Genomic DNA, 23,380 nt, shown 5'->3' on the forward strand with positions numbered 1-23,380 from the left:
TATCCTCATTCATAAATATGTCCTCATTGGTGTAAAATCACCACTGCCAATAATCTGAATTATACTCCTGAGCTGAGAATTACAATATTAATATTACATTTTGTACATTGAGCAGGCAAGTCTTATGGAGGCATCCATGTTGGTTGGAATGTCATCAGGTGCATTGTTTAACATTTAGAATTGCTCTTGTCCTTGAAGGCCACTGTAGCTTCTGTTATTATTCAAAAGGGGTGGTTTACCCAGGGAGCGTTGCATTCTAGAACTTTCTTGATGATGTCATATTACACACTGCACCTTTAAAGATTTGACACAAGACGCTGAATTGAATCCTAGAATGTTTCTGCAAACCCAATCCCGAAAACAAAATGCATTGCAGTGAAAAGTGAAGAAAAACCTGTCAGGTCTCTGCCTTGGAAGGGATCTTCTGTGTCTGAGATGCGAGATCGTGCAGCACCATCACACTCCGGTGTCTGGTACCTGTTACACAGAGAGGGAAGCACAGGAGGTACACGGCTGCACGACACAGAAACGGAAAAATAAGACTGTCAAAGCAAAATGTGAAAATCCCCCATGGACGAGCCCCTATCAAAGGAGGGTCTTATCCATGATGATACATCTGTTCTGCCATTGAGGAGAGAAAACTAACTAAAGACTCAAAACTAAACACAATAAATTAACTGTTTTTCTCACAGGCATCGGAACAATGTGAACAATCTTAAAACCAGGAGATGTTATTGTTGCAGAAGGAATAACCGTTTATCTTCATTATGAAAACATGCACTCCTCTTAATCTCTTCACTGCGTGCGTTTGTACACATTCATGTCATTTTCTAGAATATTTTTTTCTTCTTCTTCTTAACTTCTAAACCTCTTGCTCTTTCACTTTAAACTGTGTATTCATCCTTGATCTGTAAGGAATTATTGACAGTGATTAACCTCTTTTTATAAACGTATGATAAATAAATTAGATTTGACGTGGAGAAAGCCATAACAAACTGTTCGGCATTATGCGTGGCATGACTAGTTTTCTCCTGGCTTTTGTATCGGGCGTACTTGAATAGGATGGAAAATTGAGCATGTGTGTCTCATTTGCCTCCTTTCTATTTTTTCAAAGTAAAAGCAAGTTGTCATTTCTTTTTTTACAGTCTGCATGGGCCACTGATCAAAGATTAGATGTCTGATGTATGACTCTACACATTGCTGGAAAGAAAAAAAATTGCATGAGTGACATGAGGCCTAGGCCAAAATACAACACATTCATATATGTGGAAATGATAGCCCCAAGGTTGGCATTTAATATCTGTGAAATGCAGATGAGATTTTGGTCTGTGGTTTATTTTAGTTGTTTTTTTGGGACTATGAATGAAAAAATATGGTGGTATGTAATTGCTCTGAAACTAGAGCTGTGTTATCCTATAACAAAAAGTAGCGAGGCCAAACACCTAGTAACTTTTACTGATTGGGAAAAAGTCTTTCCCTCATCCTGTAAAACATAGTCTATTTTAGAGAGAGAATGATGATGATGTCTCTTCAGTAGCAAAAACAGTTCATCTATTTACCAGAATAGGGTTTTTCCAAGCATATATTCCTTGTCCTTTTATCTAATGCTGTGTTTCAAGATGTACTATTCACATTTTAGATACAAATCATGAAAATGTATTAAACAATCAAAGCATGAACAATGGGACATCATCTCATACAGATACAGCTCTTGCCAAAACCCATTGTGCTAAAATCCCTGAAAGCAATATAAACAACTGCACTGAAAACAAACGTCATACCAAACACTGGGTGTTTACGGCCAACTAGATTATTTTCCCATCCGGGCTTGAAGCTAATTGTTTTGCCAAGTGAACTGGCTGCAGCCGCTTGGAACGAATATTCCTCAAAGAATTCAAGGTCTTGGCAGTTAAAGAAGCTTTTCGCCATTAGCTCTAGTGATGCAATGTTGGTCTGTTGGTCAGCCGGTAACGGTTGGTCCACCACTTTAGTCCAGCCGTGAAATTTGGTACAGATATCCTTGGTGCCCAGTAGATAAATCCTAAAACTGATTCCTTGTCTATTAATCTAGAAACACCAGCAGGTCAGTCTTAACTGATCCTGTAATACATCTCACCATTTTAAACATAGTTAAAAGATTGGCACCAACTTTTTTACAAGACTTGTTGATGCTTTAAATCTGGCACCACAATGGGGTTCTCAATTGTGTCTTTGAATTATATGCCTCTTGGATGTATTACCATTGAATTCCAATAAGATTCTTTTAACTTCAGTGATCACATCATCTAGCACTATCATCAGGTCAAAAATCCACTATGTCAAATACATTTTGATCGATTCCAAATATGTTGTCCAACACTGGTCAAATTTTAAATATTACCTGGTTGAGGTTCCAGGAATGGGCCGTCCCGTGTCCACCAGAACACACCAGCAGTAGCCTGTGGACTGGTGGCACTGGACTGGTTTGTACAAGCCTCCGGGTCCACAGTCAGGGATGAAAATGGCCTCACGAGGATTCTGCCGAGCCTCGTCTAGTGCGCTCTGTCGCTCCTGGTCACAAGAGGGAACTTTCTCTAAAACCATGAGAAACACACTCAATACAGAGGCACCAGAAACACACACACACACAACATCATCTGACAAAATCAATAGGGGAGGTTGGAGGATAAGATGGATAAAGAATACTCCATACATCTCATCAAGACTGCAGGATGTGATAAAGTCTATGGAGAAAGCAACTAAGTAGATCTTGCTAGATTTTTTTAGTTTTTTTTGTCAAATCAGTTCATATATTGGACACAAACAAAGCTGTATCAACTAATCTTTACCCAGCGACATGTTCGACTGGTCCTCTGCTACCATAAAACCTTTACTAGTCATTCCTCAGACTGTATAAGGAAGTCTTTCACAATCTATCAATCATATCTCTTTGTTCAACAACAGCCACTCTGCCCTTGAAAGATGCTTCTACACACCTCATCCCACCACACGGTATTTACATTCACATCCATTTAGTCCATTGCTCACTCTTAAGCCAAGTACAACAAAGCTGCATGGCGACGAAGTCTGCTTTAACCATTTTCATTTTCCATTCAAGTGCACTATGAAGCATAAGGCAACAATAAGATTGGTCGTGTTAACTGTTCTATTTTCTTCAATGCGGTGACATGGTATTTACACAATGTGGCATCTGATGACTGCCACAGTGTTTCCGGTAGGGTCTTAGCATGCTCAGTTCCAGTAACTAAAGCATAATCAGGACAATACGGCACATTTGCTGCCGGATTCAAAACAACATCGGGACATTGTGAAATTAGATGTGAGACTCCTCTGCTACAGGGTTATGAGTATATTCTGTACCCAACAACAGTAAAACACATTCACATCCTATACTTTAACTGGCTATAATCAATATTTTAACACTTGATCAATTGACAACTTGTCAATTGATCAAGGGTAGGGGTGGCTCTTGGTGATCAAGGATAGGGGTGGCTCTTGGTGACATTTTATCCTAAGAATAGAATAGAAGATGTTTCTTTCAATGTCATTGTGTTTTCAGGTAGGCGATGAGTCCTGCAGCCTTTCAAGAACATTTGAATATTCTTAAACTAACAAAACAGGAACAGATTGACAAAATGTATTTTAGCTAACATTTCAGCAACATTCTACTATAAGCGTTGAACACAAGTAATTTGTCATCCTCCAGGGTAATGTGAATAAGGATGACAAGTCCTCTGTGTGTGTGTGTGTGTGTGTGTGTGTGTGTGTGTGTGTGTGTGTGTGTGTGTGTGTGTGTGTGTGTGGATGTTCATGTGTCCTGAGCATTGCTGCCAGCTGAGCGCTAGACGTGTCCCTATAGCAGGGAACTTTTTCTCCTGTGAAGACTCACACTCAAGTGTTCTTAGCGCTACAACGTGGCCTCGCCAAGACTCTTTCACATCCAAATTATTTAGCACTGTTTATTATACAGAGGTTATGCTGGCGCCAGGCACTAGGACTCCCAAAAGAAAATTGTTTTTATACATATAAATGGAAAATGGCTGGACGCTTGCAATGTTATTCTCTCAGTTTTGTGTGCAGTTGAAATTCAATCTACAACTCCTTTGCCTGCCTTACATTTTTGTTTTATTTATTTTTTTGTATTTTAATTTTTTTCTCAGTTTAACTTCTCTTCCCTTGGCAGTAACTGAATGATGAGAAACATAAACCAATTGCAAACAAATATTGTCCCATACGGTTTTTTTTAAACACACAAGTGGATGTCAGGAACAGTTGTAACAATTTGCTTTTGTTGTGGTGATTTTCTTCTGGGCAAACTGATAATGGCAAAATCTGATGGTCTGCAGTAACTTTGATGAGAACAAGCTTGCCCGATTATATGCCTTTCACTCTGGCCCTCGTCCTTTACACCCTGGGCAAAGTCAATCTCTTTTTCTCCTTCCTTTATCTCTTTTATTTCCCTCTCTTAACCTTACCCCCACCACACACACACACACACACACACACACCTAGCACTCTCTCCTCTTCGCTTCTCTCCAATGGCTTTCAGCTGTGGGCTAATCACTGCAATATTGTCTCTTATTGCAAGCCTCCTCTGCAGTTAAAATAGCGGAAATGTTAGTAATAGGGGAACTCTGTGACGGTATGTAGGTGCATGTGTGTGTGTTTATGAGTGCAATACTCCTAGAGATGATGGAGAGTTCACTCATAAAATGGACTCAACACATAATTTGTTAGTGTGTTACTGTCGTCTCTCATTTTGCTCAAAAACACAAGTGCACGGAGCCTCAAACCAGACATGCACATAGGATTAAAAGAAGAAAATCCCCTTTTTTGGATTTTAACACACAAGTATGCTCTTAGATGACATGATCCCATTATGTGCCTTGAGCATTTTGTTTTTCTTGTGTTTGACTCACCACAAAGGAAAAGCGGTGGTTAGCAAGTTTCTGCTTCTCCACAAATTTTTATAAATGGACTCCAAGACAGAGTACTTCCCCCTCCTTTACACCGTTGGAACAACAGCATGTCGTATTCTGGCAACAAAGCGTCATTTTGAAAAATGGACTTTGCATTGCTTTGCCTAAGCAAACATGTTTCACTAACACAATCTCTGCATCGCTCTAAATCATAATTATGGGGTATCCAGAGACAGAGAGCCACCAAATGAATAACGTACTTCATGTGCGCACAGGAGGCCTGCTGTCTGAGCACTCAGGTTTTCCAGCATGTAGGGAGTGAAAGACTTCGGTGTCTGAGTTTAAATATAGAGGACTTGTTCCTAGAATCTTCTCTGCAGCCTGAGTCTCTCTGGATGTTGGCCTAAAACACATCCAACTATCAAGGGAATCAAGCAACTACCTATGCAATAACACAAAACACATAAAAACTCACATCAGTGATGGAAACTGTTTTCAAATCCTATGCTTAAAGCTGGGGTGGAGGATTTGGGGAGAAAATGGCAGTTGGGATAGAGATTCAAATCCAAATACCTCAACCGCTCCACTTGTTCTCTTTGGTCCCTCCCCTATGGTCCCTCCCTGACACGTTCTACACCAACAAAGACGTGCCAAAGTGAATGGACAGTCCCAACAGCCAATAAGAAAAGAGAATCCGAGCCTCGCTCTGATTGGTCAAAGTGTCAGCTCATGTTAACTTTGACCAATCAGAAATCACATACCCCAGCTTTAAGTAAAACTAAATGATATACATATTAGAAGTATAAGTCTTGTATGTAAAGGTTCACTGAAATAAAAGTAAACCTAATCGGAATATAATTTCCTGGAATATTCAACAGTCCAAAACTAAATAGATTTTTGTGCCTCGTTTCCACCGAGTATAGTGGGTCGGGTGGGAGCGGCTCAGAGCGGGACAGCTCGCTTTTAAGAATCTCGGTGGTGTTTCCACCGCCGACCCTACCCTTACTGGTAGGGCGGGGTTTAGGCTGGACTGCGATAGCCGCCGCCAGAATATGGGTCAAACTATCAGGCTGCTGAACAACTGTGGTCAGGCCAGCGGTCTCTCGTTTGTGCTTGGTCAAACCAGCCGCTTCTTCATTTATTCCCCCGTGCTGTGAGCGTATTACGCCAGTAAATGCACAGAGACAGTGAGCGAACGTGACTTTGTTAGTGTTGTGCCTGAACGCGTTCAATGATTATTCATATATTCATATTGGGGGCGAACGTGAACTGAACGTATGTATTTCTGCCTCATGAACGTTTTTGCGAACGCGCTCATTCTGGCGTTTGTGATCGGCGCTCTTACAGTCGTTCAATCGTTCGAGTGCCAGATTTCCATAGAAATCCCCCGCTAAGAGACATCGTAAAGAGCCCTTAATATGTAGCTGAAAAACACCCAATCTGGCAACACATGCCACCACAGTGTCGCACTGCCGCTGCGTCATCAAAATGCGAAACACCGCGGGAAAAAAACAAAAATAAATTAATGCAGCAGCGCTTACTCAGACCCATGACTCAGACCATGGACCTAGCCTCAGGTTCTACCTCTTCTTCGTATGATTGTTACCTACCTCAGATTGTGTTTGTGTTAATAAGTATGTCAACACATCTTCTGGACTTTGTTGTTAACAGTAGGCCCTATACTGCAGTTTAGAATGGTCTCCTTGAGGGTTTTACTATTTTAAGTTGTAGGCTAATTTGTTTGTACAGTAGAACCTGCCTGGTATATTTTTCAGTATTGCTTTCTTTGAATGAAATTTCATGTGAATTGTTTCCAGGTTTGGAAAATTATAAAAATGGAAAAACTTTTGCACCTTAACCGTTTTTGTTTGAATAATTCTTCATTAAAAAGACCATCAAACAGCAACTTTTTCCTCATGTTTTTGAGAATATACTGTAGGGGTAAAAGTTGCAGCTGGCTTCTAGTGTGGACTGAATGTTATTGAAATAATTTCTGTCTGTGGTTCTATATGGTATGTGGCAATTATTTAGAAAAATAGCAGCCTGCAGCAACATATTGAAAAAAAATAACTATGAACTAGTTCATTTTTGAACTGTGAACTTAGTTCAGAATTTTGAATTATGAACTATGAACTGAACTAGTTCATTTTAAAGTGTGTGAACTGAACTTTGAACTAGTTCACGTAGAAAAATAACTTTCCCAACACTGGACATCGTAGCAGTGGGACACAGTGTAGCCCACGGATTCATTTAATGACGAGGAAAAACACCACACAATAAACAGTGCTGCGCTCACATTTTTCGCCAAAACACAAGACTCTTCACTCTTGCCGAGGTTACTACACACGGCGTAAATTATTCTTTCGACCGCTCAACGGACGGCAAGTACCCCAACGGAGGAGTACCGAAAATGGGAGCGGCTTAGAGCGGTTAGGCTCGCTTATATCCATACCTTACCCAACTTTTGGCAAATAGAATGCCAAAATAACCGGACCGAGCCTCTCCGACCCAAACCGCTCTACTAGGTGGAAATTAGGTAGTTTACGTATGACAGAGATAGGCATCAAATCCGGAAGCTTGACCCATAATCTTTTCATCAAATTTTGCTTGAAAAACTAGTAAACAATAAATTCTCAAATAGCTGCCAATTTTTTGGCTATTGGTTGAAGGATCAAATAATTAATGATTTAATGTTTCTTTCTGAAATGCAGCAGCAAAAGTAGAGGACTACCAAAATAAAAAATTAACATTACAACTCCAGTTAAGTCCATGTAATTCACGACTCTGCATCACACAGACATTTTCATGTGCAAATTCACACCCACATTCTGATACTGTAAGAAACCGCATGCGGATGCTGTCTCAGACACACACATCGCTCGCATCTCAAACGTGATGACATCTCCCCCTATGTTGGCCTTGTTGCTTGTACTTTGAGGACACCGGATGCTAATTGGAAACAGGAAGCTGCTGTTTCCACATATTTTTCAAATAGCTGTCACATTTAATATCTTTCATCTCAAACACAATCCTCAACACCGCCTTGACCACAGTTTCCTCTGCCATATTGCCATCAATCAAAACACTAAGAGACCCTATAACACAGCCAACTACTGTATGTGTTCCATTGTGTAGGGAAAAGCTAACATTGTATCACAGTGTATCTTGCAAACATTATGCAAATAAGCACACAAATATATACACCTAAAGGTGGTCAAAGTATTCCAAAAATGTGTATGTTTTCAGTAAACATTGCTAAAATAATAGATTTACCTTCACTATCAGATTTAAAAACTATAAAATGCGACGCTTCAGTAGAAGCTAGGAGACATAAAGATAACCTTACAATGACAAAAACGAATGAAAACATTAAAGGTGTAGTAAGCAATTTTCCAGCATCACTGATCTCACCTTTTTAAATGCACATTTTGCATTATATTTCATGAGAGACAAACAGTCCCATATATTGGCTACTCAGTATGCATCCAAACTTAACCCACACATACAAGATCCAGCCCTGCCACATTTCCCATATTGACTTGGTAGAGAAGCGTGAACTCCGTCCAGCTGCCCGGAGGCTAGTGAACATGTCGAGTGTAATTGAAAAGGAGACGGAGAAAGCTAAACAAATTACACCAAAGGAAAGAAACAAAGAAACATAATCCCAGCAGTGCAGGGCTGCCTTAAACTGGAAAAATGTTTTACATTTCATCTTAAACTAGTGGCTTTGAAACCGGTCGAGTGTTTGCTTTATTTTATTTTTGATGGTTTGAGCTACTTCTCTGGTATAGTATTCACAGTCACTGTAAGATCAATAGGTGGCTATCAATTTTATCCTGAAAATAGTACATGGGCGTTATTTGAGTAGGTACTGAAAGGAGAGGTGGGTTTATCAGTGATAAGGTCAAGGACATGATCCTTCACTGGCTTTCAACACACCAATAATGACACTTGTGTTCAAAACAACTCTGTGATGATAGTGTATTATATCATATTATTATTACACAGCAATGATAAATGCTGTGTTCTGATTGGTCAATCACAGCATTCTACAGTCCGTTATTTCTCGATAGTGCCCGCTGTTAAGGATAATTCACAGTTACTTTGGACCTACACTCATTGTTCTGATCGATCACTACCTGTCATATCAATCCGCTGACAGACGTCTACAAACATTTAGGCCTACTACTCCTTCAAAAAACAGTGGAGTACTTTTTCAACAATACTTTGAATGTTCTGGAGAGAAGGGAACTTTGAAGTTATGGTTAATGTCTGAAAAGACTACGGTCAAGACAACAGGAGTAAATTTGGCCTCTGCTATGGAGGAAGTTCCGACCGTAGCCGATAGCTTTCTTGTACCGTAAGCAATGAAAGTATTTCTTAATCAATAAAACCAAACTTAAAACAATATGTTGCTTCAATTAATGAGTTAATTAAGTTAGTAGCCGTGTTATGAACTTGTGGCTGTTTATATTTTATGCATATCAAGGAAGAATGAACTTGTGGCTGTTTATATTTTATGCATATCAAGGAAGAATGTATGCATAAAGTTATCAGAGTAAGGATGGATTTCTTAGTCTCACCTTGCTTCCTTGAACTGGAACTGTTCTGCTTATTCTCTTTATAAACCAGCTGTTTTATCCACAGCGTTGGAGCAGTTATCTCTGCAATGACAGGAAGACAGAAAACAGATCAAAAACTTTCTTCCTTTTAGATGATCCCCACAGATTTTTACCACAGCTAAGCTTTATTTAACTTTGTCAGCTGTGGTGTATCCACCAGTGGCTGCATATTTCAAACACTTGCACGGCCAAGTATTGCCCACAAAACCAAAATTTAAATTACATCCAAGTTCCCAGTGTTTCCAAAAATATGAAATATCGATTTGGCGCTTTTGACAGCTGGAGCTTTCCATTTAGTATAATGCTACATTCTTTAGAAATTATGTGTTGAGCTTCCCTGAAGTTGTGAAACAATGTGAGGATCAACCAAAAGATCACTAAAATACAGTACGACAGAGAAGGAAAAAATAAATAAATAAAATTACAAGAATAAAGTCGTAATTAAACGCCAACCTTAACCCTGATTTTAATACAGGGGAAAAGACGATATTTCTTCCCTAAAATAACAGCCTAAAAATACAACTTTGTTCTCAGAATATTACAACTTTATTTTATTTTTATTTATTTATTTAAGATATATTTTTGGCATTTTTATGCTTTATTGATAGTGTAGAGACAGAGCTGAAATGGGGCAGAGAGGGGATTGACATGCAGAGAACGACCGTGGGCTGGAATCGAACCCGGGTCCGCTGCTGGCCGAGGCCCATGGGGGGGACGCCCTACCAACTAAGCTAAGGGCGTTAATTTTTTTCTCAACAAGGCCTTATTAATAATACAGAAATCTTGTGAAAAGTATTCTTACTCTATTTAGCCGCACTAAGTGACCATCTTATTACAGGTGGAGGAGTAGTTAGAGTAAACTTACCGTCACCCTCGGGGGGGACATGCGTCTCCATGGTGGGTGTTGGCTTGGAGCCATCATCTGGGTTGAGGGTGAGAAAGAAACGGAAAGAAACTACCATTATTGAGGTTAATACAATCTACTCTCCAGAACTGTTGAATTGTTGGGATTTGCACATGGCCCGGCCAAGTCAGGTAGAAAAGATAGATAGATAGATAGATAGATAGATAGATAGATAGATAGATAGATAGATAGATAGATAGATAGATAGATAGATAGATAGATAGATAGATAGATAGATAGATAGATAGACAGATAGACAGATAGACAGATAGACAGATAAACAGGACAACCACCCACATGTGGCTCTACACATCTCTCACACACACACACACACATCAATAAAATCCACTCCACCCACTGACACTCGCACACCAACACTATCAAGCTGCACAATTAGCACACCCCCATACAGACGTACACATACACACACACACATACATTCATACATGCATTCACATGAGGACACTCCCCATTCATGTTAGGACACCCCCCAACCCCAGCACCTGCACCCGCATGAGTGCAGGTGTAGAATGTGTTGATAGGGAGGCCCACCCAGAACTAATCCAAACAGAGAGGTGAATAGACCTCCGAACAAATTAAGGAGTGTGAACTTGTTCATTGTTCTCTGTCAAAATAAGATGACTTGTCCCACTAATGATGCCCATGTTGTCATTCAGTCTGTAGGTGGGTTGTTTGGTCCGTCCCCAAACGCAGGTCGGGTGTACAATCTTAGCAAGTAGCTAGACTGCACTGAAATTTGGCAGTGATGGGGATTTATAACTTTGGTAATGTTCTGACCATTATTATAACTCCACGCCTAAAAAAAATTGGCCTTGACTTAAGCCTTGATCCGAGAGAATGTTCTGAAAACTTGTCATAGATATTCATTTAATATATCATCTGTCAGAAAACATTAGAATTTGATTTTAAACTATAGAGAACTCTTCAAACATTTGACATTTTGAAGACAAAAACTTGTTTACAAGTTATGATGAAGTGAAATTTGGTGGTCTTAAACTTTCACTCACTCTTTCAACATTATGTGGTCACAAATCAAAGTAAATGGCCTATTCCCACTGTCTTTACTTTTTACAGATCCAAAATCTATAAAAATTCATCATGCAAAAAAAGCTTCCTGGGGTGAATGTGTGACAATTAAACAAATACTAAAAATATTTAATAAAGTTTGGTGAAAGATACCCCAAACACAATTTTACATTGTAGAATAGGCAACAACAAAAAAAGATTCGGCCAAACGTAAAGACTCAAATCCATGGCTAAAGAAACTGATAAATTGAAACGGATCTTACAAAATGATGTGAAATCAGCTACCTGGAATACTCACCCACGTGCAGTTTTATGGCATCAGGAACACTCCTTAGGAAATAATTCCATCAAAAGTAAACCACAGAGAAACTTTTGATTATACAAATTCTGTAACTTAAAGAGACTACGAGGAGCTTTAAAATGTCTATGAAAGAATCAAAGTTTTCCTCTGATGATCATAAATGACCTGTAACCCCAAACGAGACCATCAGAGAAAACAACGCTATTTTTCTCAAGTTATTATTAGTGCCTTTGCTCGGTTCTGAATCCTAGCCAATCTGGACCAAACGATTCAGGGCAGGCTGTGTTTCCCGAACGGTACTCAATCAAAGTTTACTTTGCTTCACCATCGTCATATTACCATTATTAATCTTACAAAGTCACATGTAAATTCATTCACTTCCAAAATAAATGCATGTGGCGCTGGTGTCTCTAAAACACTATCGCTTTTGTACAAAGGGGCCAGTAGAATCAACAGAAACTGAAAGTTCCTCATAGTCACTTTAGATAAAAGTATTTGTCAAGTACTGTTTGATCCAGGTCTGGACTGTGTGCTACAAACTGTGAGGGGGAAAGAAACAATGAATAGAAACATAATAGCAAACTATAACTATACTCTAGCACTGTAAAATACATTTAAAACAGGAAACCCAGAGGCTGTCCATCTTTTCTCTTGTGCTTTTGTCATATAGCTAAAAGTGTTAATACTGATGCATTTATTAAAGGAATACCTTTGGATTAGTTATACTGTGTCTGTATCTTTTCATTTTAAAAAGGGTCAGGATCAGGCAAACTTGCCAAAGGGGGAATAAAGCGATTTAAGGACGCACTCCTCAACTATAAAGACATTTTCATCTAAGTCCCTTACAATTCAAGTGAATCATGATGTAACTTTCTGCTCTGCACAAATATGGACTTTGCACGAATTAGATGGAACAAAATCAGGTCAAAAGACATTTTGCTCTCTGTGGTCTCTCTCTCTCTCTCTGTCTCTTTTCAAACAAACTCACTCAATGCACTCACACTCATGCACACACAACCTACAACAGATCTGAGCTCACCTTTTCTACCAGAGCCCGGTGGAGCTGGTGGTCTATCGGTTACTGACCCTGAAGAGAATAGGAAAAAACAAAACATAACATGTACAACGCAAAGACTAAACCGCAGCAACAACTCATATGCAACAATTGAACAATTTAATTATAAAACACTGTTTATTAATTTTAGACTTTCATTTGCTTTCATAATTTACCACCTTACTGGAAATAAATTATCTTGCAAGAACTTGAGTCAGTTCCCAGCTGTTTTATGATTAAGAATGAAGTTTGATTGTTCCAGGAGAACACAGCCTTAAAGAAAAACATCACTTCCACAGATTACCCACCTTGAGTTACGGATTAGACACAGCTATTTCTCAAAGTTTGATCAGTACATTCTGTTAGTACTTGATAGCAGGCACATATTGAACCTTTAATGCTTGTTCTTTTATCCTAAAGCTTACAAATGCAAACTTGAGTGATCTGCACCCTCTGAAAACAAATACATTTCCAGATATCATTCTCGTATGGGGCATGCATGTAGGTAGTTTCATGCATTGATGCAAAATTAGACCATTAAAACAGAGGGTCAAAGGCGAGAAATTCAAGTGAAGGCAACTGGATGAAATGTACTACCTGACAATCCACTTGTCCCAGCATGAGTTCCCATAAATTCACGGAAGTTTCCTGCAAATGTATGCGAAATGATTGATTTGGGTCATAGTGTACAGGGGTGTCTGAGCATGTCAGTAAGGGTTATTTGTTGAAAGGTAAGTATAACTGTAGCAGCTGTATATAGTATGAGGTCTATTCTGCCCAGATTCTGGTTCCAGTGTTATACATACCTTTGCAAGAAACAATGAAGATATTGGATCTTATGCAGGACAGAAAGGAGACCGGTGGATATTGCGTTGTGCCATAAACCACATTTCACTTCAAAAATGAATAAAACAATTATTCAAAATATTGTTTTTCTTTAAATACTTTCCAGCTTATCGATTAATGGTTGCAGCTCCATTTTGGAGAACACTGCACATCCAGTGTCTTGGTAAACTATTGAGTGTTGGTAAGTACTTTTGAAAAAGCCTGATTCTAAGGCCACGGACAGCATTTTATTTCTAAACCAAATGTATTAATTTGAACAGAATTGTGCCACATTTAGACTTACGTTAGTAAATCTGTGTGCACAATTAAATTCTGGTAACACCGACACATTATTTTGCCATTCATCTATTGCAAAGGGAACAGCGAGCTGAGGAATCAAAAGTAGAAGGACTCTGTCATAAATCAGGAAGAGATGGTAAAAAAATATCAATGAACTGATAGATAACTGTCAAGTTAGTGTAAAAGTTACTCCACCAAAGGCTTCTAGCAGGGCACTTAAGCAAACTTCTTTTAGGATTCAGAAAAATCTGTTTCCCCTCAATACCTGAACACAATGAGTCACACAATGAATTGTTTACTCCAAAAGATCTAGATTACTTTCTGATGTAGAAACAAAAAAATAACTTGAGCTTGACTCTGAACCTCTGAACTTCTGTGTTTGTAAATAGGAAAAGTACTGTGGTTTTCTAGTCGGAATGGATACACATAATACTGGTGAAATTTAAGGATTCTATTCCAAGGATTGTAACACAGCAGGTGCCATGGGATACCACCGTACAGGTAATTAGTGGCACAAGTGGGAATTCCAGAGAAAAAGATTTGGAGCGGGAGAGATAAAGAAAATTAGCAGGAAAAGAGAGAGAGAGAGAGAGAGCGGGAAGCCTCTGGCAATCTGTTGAGCAGCTTCAGAGGGGCATGCGACCACTCTCACCACGCTCTCTCCACTAAATGTGCACCATATGCTCGAGTGGCTGTGCAATCCAATTCTGGCAAAGACCCCTGTGTATTATCTTCTGAGGGAAAATGATGGTGATTATCATAAAGTGTTCCCATCCAGAATGAGTGTGCATAGCCCCACTCTCTCCCTGCTCCGGCCTGCTGAGAGCAGTTAGTCCAGGGGGGAGAGGGGGGCGGGACGAGAGGCCCCTGGATGTATGGCCATTAGCCTTCTCGTTGACCTTGCACCTGCTATACGCCACATGACATGTAATACACATCTGCCCACAGTAAGGCAAAGACAGACCCTCTTTAACTGTAACCCAAAGATTGTGTTCACTATTTATCCTTAATCAGCACAGCCAGGCTTCCTAATAGTCATTTGTTTCAGATGTACGGTCAGTTCACTGATAATTTACTCAATTTGAGTTCTACCTTGAATGCACTGTGCAGATACTTATACACCACATCTATTCTCATCGTTTTCTTTGATAGGAACTGAATCCTATGAATACAAATATTTCTAGTTGTTTTTGAATCCTACAAAAAGTAAAGTTCTTCATCTGACCAAAAGTTATTTGGTCAAATCCCAAGCGTTCTTGGCCTCAAGATTCTACAAATAAAGCCACCATTGACATTTTTAAATGCCTGTTACTGAATGCTACTTCTTCATGCTAATAAAAACTGTTTAAACTTTACTCTGAAGTGCAGCTGCCTGTTGCACAAGTAAGACTGATGCAAGTTGTATTGGCGGATGTCATATAAATTCGCAACCTTGAATGGGACAAATGTAAGGGGCACTTTACACGGCCACGCAAAACGGTGCATACGCAGAAAAATTTCTGCGGTTGCACTATATCATTTACAGGAAAACAGCAAACGCAAACGCAAACGCAGGCATGAACCGCAGATTTTTGAGATCACCTCCGAGGGAGGATTTTTTGGAAAACTTAACGGTTTTGGTTTCCTGTAAACACCGAAACCATTCCCCCTGATAACGCTGACGTCACGGCTCCACCCTCACACATGCGCATTGCGTTTGGATATAAATAGGCATGCGCCGTCTTTGTAGGTCCACGTGCGCCAGTTGGAAAACAACAACAACAATGGCGGATCACCGAGCTGTATTCATTGTGCTCATGGACGTTGTGCTGTTGCTGATGCATTTGTTATCGTGCCACCAATCGCTCCTACAAGCAAATAGGGAAAGAGTTGTGCTCTGCCTGTTTTTCTAGCTAAATAAACGTGTGTCACTTCTATATGCCAGGGACACGGCTCTACATTAAAAAAACACTATCAGCGTGCAGCGGTTAAGTTAGGCTACTGTTCAACAAAAGGAGCATTAAGGCTACGGCTTCACAGTAAAAGCATTTCACTGGCTAAACATTCATAGCATTTCGCTGGACACACGTGAGTTGACTTTTATTTTGAAGTACGCCTAACAGGAAAATATCCGCTCACGAAGCCCCTTCACTATCAGCAAGTCTGCTGTTTTTCCGAGTTCAATGCGGTGAAATAAGAGGACAGAAAGCTTGTCTTTTACAATATTTGTAACCCCAAGCTTACACCAACCGCTTTATGAACGTTAGTGGCATTAATTTTCGGTTACAGTAAGGTTTTATGCATCAAATTGTACCGGAAGAGCTATCTACTAGGCTGTGTCACCGCTGACTATTGGCTTGGCATGGCTGCTACTTCAGCGATTTCGGCCCGTTTCCTCTGAAAACTTTGTGTACGGGTGAAGATGTCAGATAAATTGTGTCTGAACGGGTTTTTTTTTTTTAAACCAAAAACGGGAAAACTCACGTTTTCACCGTGTAAAGTGCCCCTAAGATTACTTTTAAAAAACCTGGACATTTCATCCACAGGTTGCCGGGCTGGTTTCCCCCCAGTACCTGAACACACCGGGGTCCTGTTGTGCACTGAGGAGCCACTCACTGGCTTGCCGTCACTGGTGACACACCAGCAGTAACCTGTCAGAGTATGGCACTGGACCTGCAGATGCAAAAAAAGGTAGATCACGCCAAAAATTACACAAGCTTTGTAATATACGTGGTTGGTATATCAGGGTATAAACACGACAAAGGTGAAGTTATAATCAAATATTTTGTTCAGTGAAGTGGAACTCATGTATTGAATGATGTGAGGGAAATTTAAAGAAAGATTGACAGATTTTAAATGGAAGGAAATGCCGTGGATGATCGGATACAGACCTGGGCAAACGTTCCATCCTCATTGCATTCTGGGATAAACATGGATTCCTGTGGTCTCCGGGCTTGTTCCAAAGCCTGGTTCCTCTCCATCCGACACTTAGATTGACCTGCATCTGTAATGAAAGGACAACCTTCTCTCATACACTGCATACAATCGTCTAGCAACCCTGTTTTGTTTTACTGAAGGTGCATGTTCTTCATCACCAACACCCTGTTCACACCTGTGAACTGAATCAACCACAGTTTACTACCGTTGGCCACCGAGCACTGTCTGACGTGTAGGTGGTAGATAATAAGTTCACTTTGTGCACTGCTTTTTCCAGACAGAAAACAAAAAAGTTCTTGCATCGCAGATACATCTACGATGGCGTACTACAGCCACGTTGAAGCAAAAAAAATACAAAATTACGAGAATAAAGTCTTACATATTTATTGTACCCTTTTCTCTCGTCAAATGACAACTTTATTCTCGTAATATTGTCGGATTTCTTTCCCTCGAGGTGGCCCTAAAATGTCGTAATGCTAAGCCGAGACAAGTGAAAAACCTTGTATTACACTATACAAAAAATGCTTTAACAACACATTCTTAGACACTGACCATTAGCAGTGCCAGAGGTAGGTTATGAGCACCTCATTGTTAGAGCTGAGGAGTGCGTCATGATTTTTTCAGTGTGTGGAAAGTGTGCCTGTGTTCCTGCAGCTCTGATGGGCCAGACCCGCTCTCAGGGGATTGAGATGAAAGTGTCAAAAAGGTCAGAGAATGAAGTGGGCTCCTCACACTAGCTGGTCACTGGTTCAAAATCCCTTCAGTAACTTCTGTTTTTATTGCACTCACAGCTCCCGTGGAGTTGAGAATCATGTTCAACTGTTCGTATACAAGCATTTACACCAGGGAGCTGACCAGTGTGACCGCAGTCCTCCACTCTTGGCAAACATTCTCCCTGGGTAAATAAAAGTTTAAAAAAGTCGCCTCTAGACCTGAGAGGAGACAGACATGTTGTCTCCTGCTGACAGAGCCAGAAATGGGTGATGAAGTCACCAAGACGGACGGACATGGTTACATGAGTTTATAAACATGGAATTAGTATATTTAGTCTTACTTTGGAAACAAGGCTTATTTAACATTGTAGTGCTTGTATTGCAATAAAAACAGTCCAATATCGTACCGCAGATCCAACAGCTTATTTAAATAAGTCTGATTTATGGATGTAAAAACAACTTTATGTCACATTCTTGTCTGTGCTTGGTTATTGTGAAAAAGCAGAAATAAATGCAAATCTTAAGGTGTGGTGTGTTTCTTTATTTTTATTCATTTTGGCAAAGCAAGCCAATGAGGTATTGTTTCAAAAGTTCATCTCCGCCAATTAAAAACGTTATGTTTGACCTACTGCAAAACACATGGTACTTACCCTGTCTGAAAAAAGGCTATAATGTATCATCTTATGAGTAATGAGCAATGTTGTGTTGTTTATTCACAGCTAAATAATAAACAGATCCGCCTGTCGTATTATAGTTATGTGTTTGTTGTTGCTTGTGGTTGTTTGTTGTACCTGTTAGCGATTTCTATGTGTTATAGTTAAATGTATCTGTTGTGTTCAATCTGGATCTCACGAACACCTTTGTAAACCTACACCAGGCTTTGTCATTGTAAAAAAGGATTGGTTCGTGAACTGCCTGCTTAAATAAAGCTGTAGTTCCAATACAACTAAACAGGCTTGTCGCATCTTTGAAGACTGTACGAGCCTTGCCCGCCTTTCTTTTGCCTGGCACACAACCGGTATTATGAAACAAAACCATGTACGAACATACAGAGGGGGAACAAATTCACTCCAAAAATGGATTTGGTTGGGGCTGTTTTTTTTTCTATTGGGCAGTGGACTTAAAAAAGTGTGTGTGTGTGTGTGTGTGGGGGGGGGGGGGGGGGGGGGGCTTGACAAGCTCCAACCTTGACTCTAGACCTATCAATCTATGCTGTTGTTGAGTGGCTGGCATCCAGAGACTGAGGAAGTGTGTGATCCTGGTCTGTTAAAACTTACACACCGACATGGAGGCGGAAAATGAAAGACATCTTCTCACTCAGTTCCACTTTTCCCCAAAAGCCTCAGGTGTCAAGCTGCAACCTCTTAAACATGCTCTATGAATGAGTCTCGAGAAAATCAGTTGTATTCTTCTTCTGCTCGCTTAAGTTTTCACTGTATAACCTCCAAATCAGGATTATGTTCCAGCATTTTTAATCAAAATGTAGGGCTGCTTTGCACCTCATAATCACTTTTTGTTTGTTGGACTGGTCGATTAAAATAAAAGATATTTAGAGGTTTCCTCTGCCTTACCTGGACTTTTGACCTCCACGTCTCTCACTTCAGATGTGGAAGTTGGTGCTGGAACAACCGGCAACTGATCGATTTTTGCCCAGTTTTTACCTAAACAGCAAAAATCACATAATGTCATGGTTAAAACGGGAGATGCACACTTTTAAGCATTAACTTCATGTTTTTGTGTTATGTCAAACTGGTAAGAGTGGCCATAATATTGTGTTTTCTTTATTATATCTGTGTGCAGCTCCTTCACAGCACCTCTGTACCTGTATGACACCCTGACTGTATGATTGATGCATGAATGTGATGTATGTATGAACTTATATTTCAGAGGCATTGAGTTTGCTGGAAGCATATTTCTATCAATTTCAGTATGATGTAAAAGGGAAAATACTTGATCCTCTGTTTTATCTCTCAGATTTACTGTCTAGTAGTAACGGATTTGTAAGTACAAACTGTTCAGAAAAACCTTTCCTCGAATGTGACCTGAGAGATAACTTGGAGACAACTTAAAAATGTCTCCAAGTCTCTCAAGAAAACTTCCATATCGTACAAACTATAACCAGAGTTAAGCTTATTCAGTATTTTTTGGCATACTGCATTTGACCTGCATGTATTTGGGACATCCTAAGTCTTTTTCTGGTATACTAAATAATAAGGAATTATGAGGATTGGAATATGAACATATCGTACAAACTATAACCAGAGTTCAACACTCACCTCGACAGCGGCCACGGTGTGCCAGCGTCAGTGTTTTGTCTTTGCAGCGCGCCCTCTGCAGCTCACAGCCTGTCTCATAGCTCCGTCCGTCCGAGCCGCACACCGGCTTCCCCTGCGTCCGCGAGCAGATGACCCCACAGTGACTGTCTCTGTCTCCAATCAGCCACTGCAATGAAATACAGCAACATGTCGGAATAAGAATGAGAAATTCAACTCTTGGGGTTTCATGTAACATGGCATATACTTACGATTATTCAATTTGTCTTTTTTTCTCATTCCTTGGAACATTTATTTTGTCTTACATTTTGGCTCCTTTTCTTTCTTACTAGTTTCACTGTGTTTTAACAAAGGCTGTATTCAGCTGAATCTGAGAGTATGCCAAACTAACATACAAATTGGACTCACAGGCCCGTTGCCCATTTTGCTTAAAACATGTCTTTGCTGGGACGCCCTTAGCTCAGTTGGTAGGGCGTCCCCCCCCATGGGCCTCGGCCAGCAGCGGACCGGGGTTCGATTCCAGCCCGTGGTCGTTCTCTGCATGTCACTCCCCTCTCTGCCCCATTTCAACTCTGTCTCTACACTATCAATAAAGCATAAAAAAGCCAAAAAAATATCTTAAAAAAAAAAAAAAAAAAAAACGTCTTTGCTGCTCAACCACTTGTCCACTTGCTTTTCTTTTGTTTAGGCTACTGTAACGAGGGTGTGAGCAGCTCTGAACTGAAGCTCAACCTAGAGGCTAATTTATCTAATTGATCGTTGGCTGAAGAAAGGTTTAACCTTGATTATGTTTCAAAGGAGCCAAACCACATTCAGAGCGGATGGGAATCCTTTTTCCCCAGGTATTAACTTGTGATCTATTAGTGAGTCCATTTTACTCCGTTGTTGGATGACAGCCTTCTCTCTGACAGCGGTAATGGTTTTTGGCCTCTAAGCTGCATCAAATATATTTAAGGTCTAAAGGATTTCAGGAGGTTCACACACTTTGCCAAAAAATTGAGTTCTGTGTGTTCATGAGGACAGAGAGTAGGTGTGTATTGAGCAGCACCAGAATCCTCTGCTGTGTGCCAACTTTCGTTGAACATTTTTCAACTATTTGAAAAAGAGCTTTTCAATTGTCTCATCTAACAAATGGTGGTTAAACTTTGTGGCCGCTCAAACACCTGTTTCATAAAAGACAAAAAAATAAAAGGAATTCAAGCAGTTCTCTAGTAGGAAACTACACGTGAAAACCTTTTTCAAATGGATTTTTCACCCAAGGCCACGCAAGCAATTACATGGAGATCTCATTAGGTGCAAGTACCTCTAGAGACAAAGAAGGTGGTGGAAAATGAGACACAGCCAGAAACAAAAGGCACAGTTTCCAACCTTTACTTGCCAACTCCTATCAGACGATCTGAGGCCATTCTCAAGGCAATCTAAACTGTACAAATGCATGTGTGCAGCTTTCATGTACAGTAAACTAGAGCTTTTTTTCTCTTTGTCATTATCCCTTTCCCTCCTCATGCAAAGGCCCGACTCAACAAAAAAAAATCTCTATTTTGAACAACATCAAAATAGTTGCTTAGAGACAGATTTGCTCAGAACATATAAAGAGCAATCAGACAGACCTGAATAAAGTGTAGATTGCAACAAAGCCAAAACCGCTGATGTCATGAATGAGCTGGTGCACAACTGGATCTCGTATACAAATGAATCACCATTTCATCTGACTTGCTGTAAACAGATTAACTAAATGGAAATCATGGAAATTCCTCCATTATTTCAGAACAGTACGGACATCTGTGCCTTTGTATTATTATTATTGTTTTAAAAAGTCAGACTGCTCCAGAAACCCTCCGTCATCCTGTCTGAAATCTTTGCCTTTCCACTCATTCTGCCAACAAAATCATACTTTTAATATCCACCAGTGACAAGTGTTGACCTTTATTGACTAGTGGACACACTTACACTACTTACCTATCATCTGCTTTTTACTGAAAGATTTTGGCTTAATGTGAACACTATCTGTAAATCCTTCTACTTTACATTTGAAAATATGTTTTAGGGCATTTTCCACTGATAAATAATGAAGCAACAAAGCACATTGGAGGGCTAAGGGAATGTCATTAGTTTTGGCAGGTATTTGGCATTGGAGAAATTTAAATAACCTGCTCGTGTTGCTAGATAAAAAGTCTCACCAAAGTTCTTATAATACTTCCTGAGGGGAGCATGAATGTCTGTCCTAAGTTTCAAGGCAATTCATCCAATTTAATGTTGAGCTATTTCACTCGAAGCCACAACTGTGGACTTTATATTGGCAATAGATGAAAAAAAAAACGGCAAATGCCAAAGTCATTATAATTAATCCTCTTTAAACAAGGAACGTCTGCTACAGCTAATAACTGCTGAGATATTTCAATCAAAAGTGGTGGGAATACCATAGACTGTATTTAAAATAGACCAACTATCCTGAAAAACCTCACCGCTAATGTGGCAAAAAAATTATGTGTACTCACCCAGCGACTGTGGCAGCAAAACGTATGCTGCCGCAGCATACGTTTACTACTTGAGTTTAATAATCTTTGTCATATCCTGGCTAATATCTCTCCCTCTCTCTGACGAACTGGAAACAAAACAGGAGTTTAAAGTTGTTATAGCACCAATTACAACACCCAAAATGTGGTGAAGAAAGTGAGACCTGGGTCAGAAAATAATGTGTCTACAGTCCTTTGTGGGATTTTTTACTCTAAAGATACCAGAGTATCCGTCAGCGCTGACAGTTTTGACTGTCATGAACATTATTATTTTTAACCAAATCCTAGCAATTTAAGCCCAGAAATTCAGAAAGTAAAATATCTGCCAACTGGTTAGCTCATAACACTTGTTTCCAATGCAAATTAACTGCTTTCAATACTTTGTTTGGATAATTTTTACCATATTAGTGAATAGAACTGCCTTGTTTTAATACTCTTACAGAAACAGATGATGCCTTATTGGAAAAAATTTGGAATTATGTCACCCCACAAAAGTATTTAACTTTGTCTGAAAAATACGATATTTAAAACCTAAGGCTATAGTGCGTAACTTTGCCATATAAATGAATGTTGGTTACATTCAAGCCATTGCCAAACGAGACACAAGTTGATTGAGCCTATCAGCTCCACAAAACTCTCTGTATTTCTCAGTATGGCACAATTACAAACTGGTGTCGCCCTCCAACACAGGGGCAGCAGCCCAAAAAAAAAACTAAGAAGCACCCGTGAAATGTTTCAGCACCACATGTAGATACGCCGACATTGTTGTTGTAATTACTCAGAATTCCTTATGGGGCGACAGAAGTTACACACTATAGCTTTAATATAATATTAAGAAGACTGTTTGGGCATTTTATTGCAGTGGAGAAATTATCAAGGTTATTATCACGTCTGTCATCACAGGCAGATTCTCCATTATCTATAGAATGAATAGAAACTATTCCTGAAATAGAAAAAGATACTGGAGTTTCTATATCTGCCAGATAAAAT

At 39.7% G+C, this 23,380-nt stretch overlaps 1 protein-coding gene across 10 annotated transcripts in view; it reads right to left on the reverse strand.

The window, feature by feature from the left end:
• The window catches only part of smoc1 (SPARC related modular calcium binding 1), a 54,809-nt gene that overhangs the window by 17,720 nt on the left and 13,709 nt on the right, over positions 1-23,380 (reverse strand). For 4 of the 10 annotated variants that reach the window (XM_080042317.1, XM_080042315.1, XM_080042319.1 and 1 more), the window contains exons 2-11: positions 19,878-20,043; positions 19,173-19,262; positions 16,843-16,955; positions 16,468-16,624; positions 13,445-13,495; positions 12,833-12,880; positions 10,407-10,496; positions 9,503-9,583; positions 2,381-2,573; positions 395-477 (exon numbers count right to left, since the gene is read on the reverse strand). In XM_080042317.1, the coding sequence (XP_079898443.1) occupies positions 395-477; positions 2,381-2,573; positions 9,503-9,583; positions 10,407-10,496; positions 12,833-12,880; positions 13,445-13,495; positions 16,468-16,624; positions 16,843-16,955; positions 19,173-19,262; positions 19,878-20,043 (1,072 nt within the window). The remainder of the gene's footprint in view (positions 1-394; positions 478-2,380; positions 2,574-9,502; positions 9,584-10,406; positions 10,497-12,832; positions 12,881-13,444; positions 13,496-16,467; positions 16,625-16,842; positions 16,956-19,172; positions 19,263-19,877; positions 20,044-23,380) is intronic. The other 6 variants (XM_080042321.1, XM_080042322.1, XM_080042323.1 and 3 more) reach the window with 5 other exon arrangements.

Source organism: Ammodytes marinus, assembly GCF_949987685.1.
Source record: "Ammodytes marinus genome assembly, chromosome: 15".
Classification (NCBI taxonomy): Eukaryota; Metazoa; Chordata; class Actinopteri; order Uranoscopiformes; family Ammodytidae; genus Ammodytes; species Ammodytes marinus.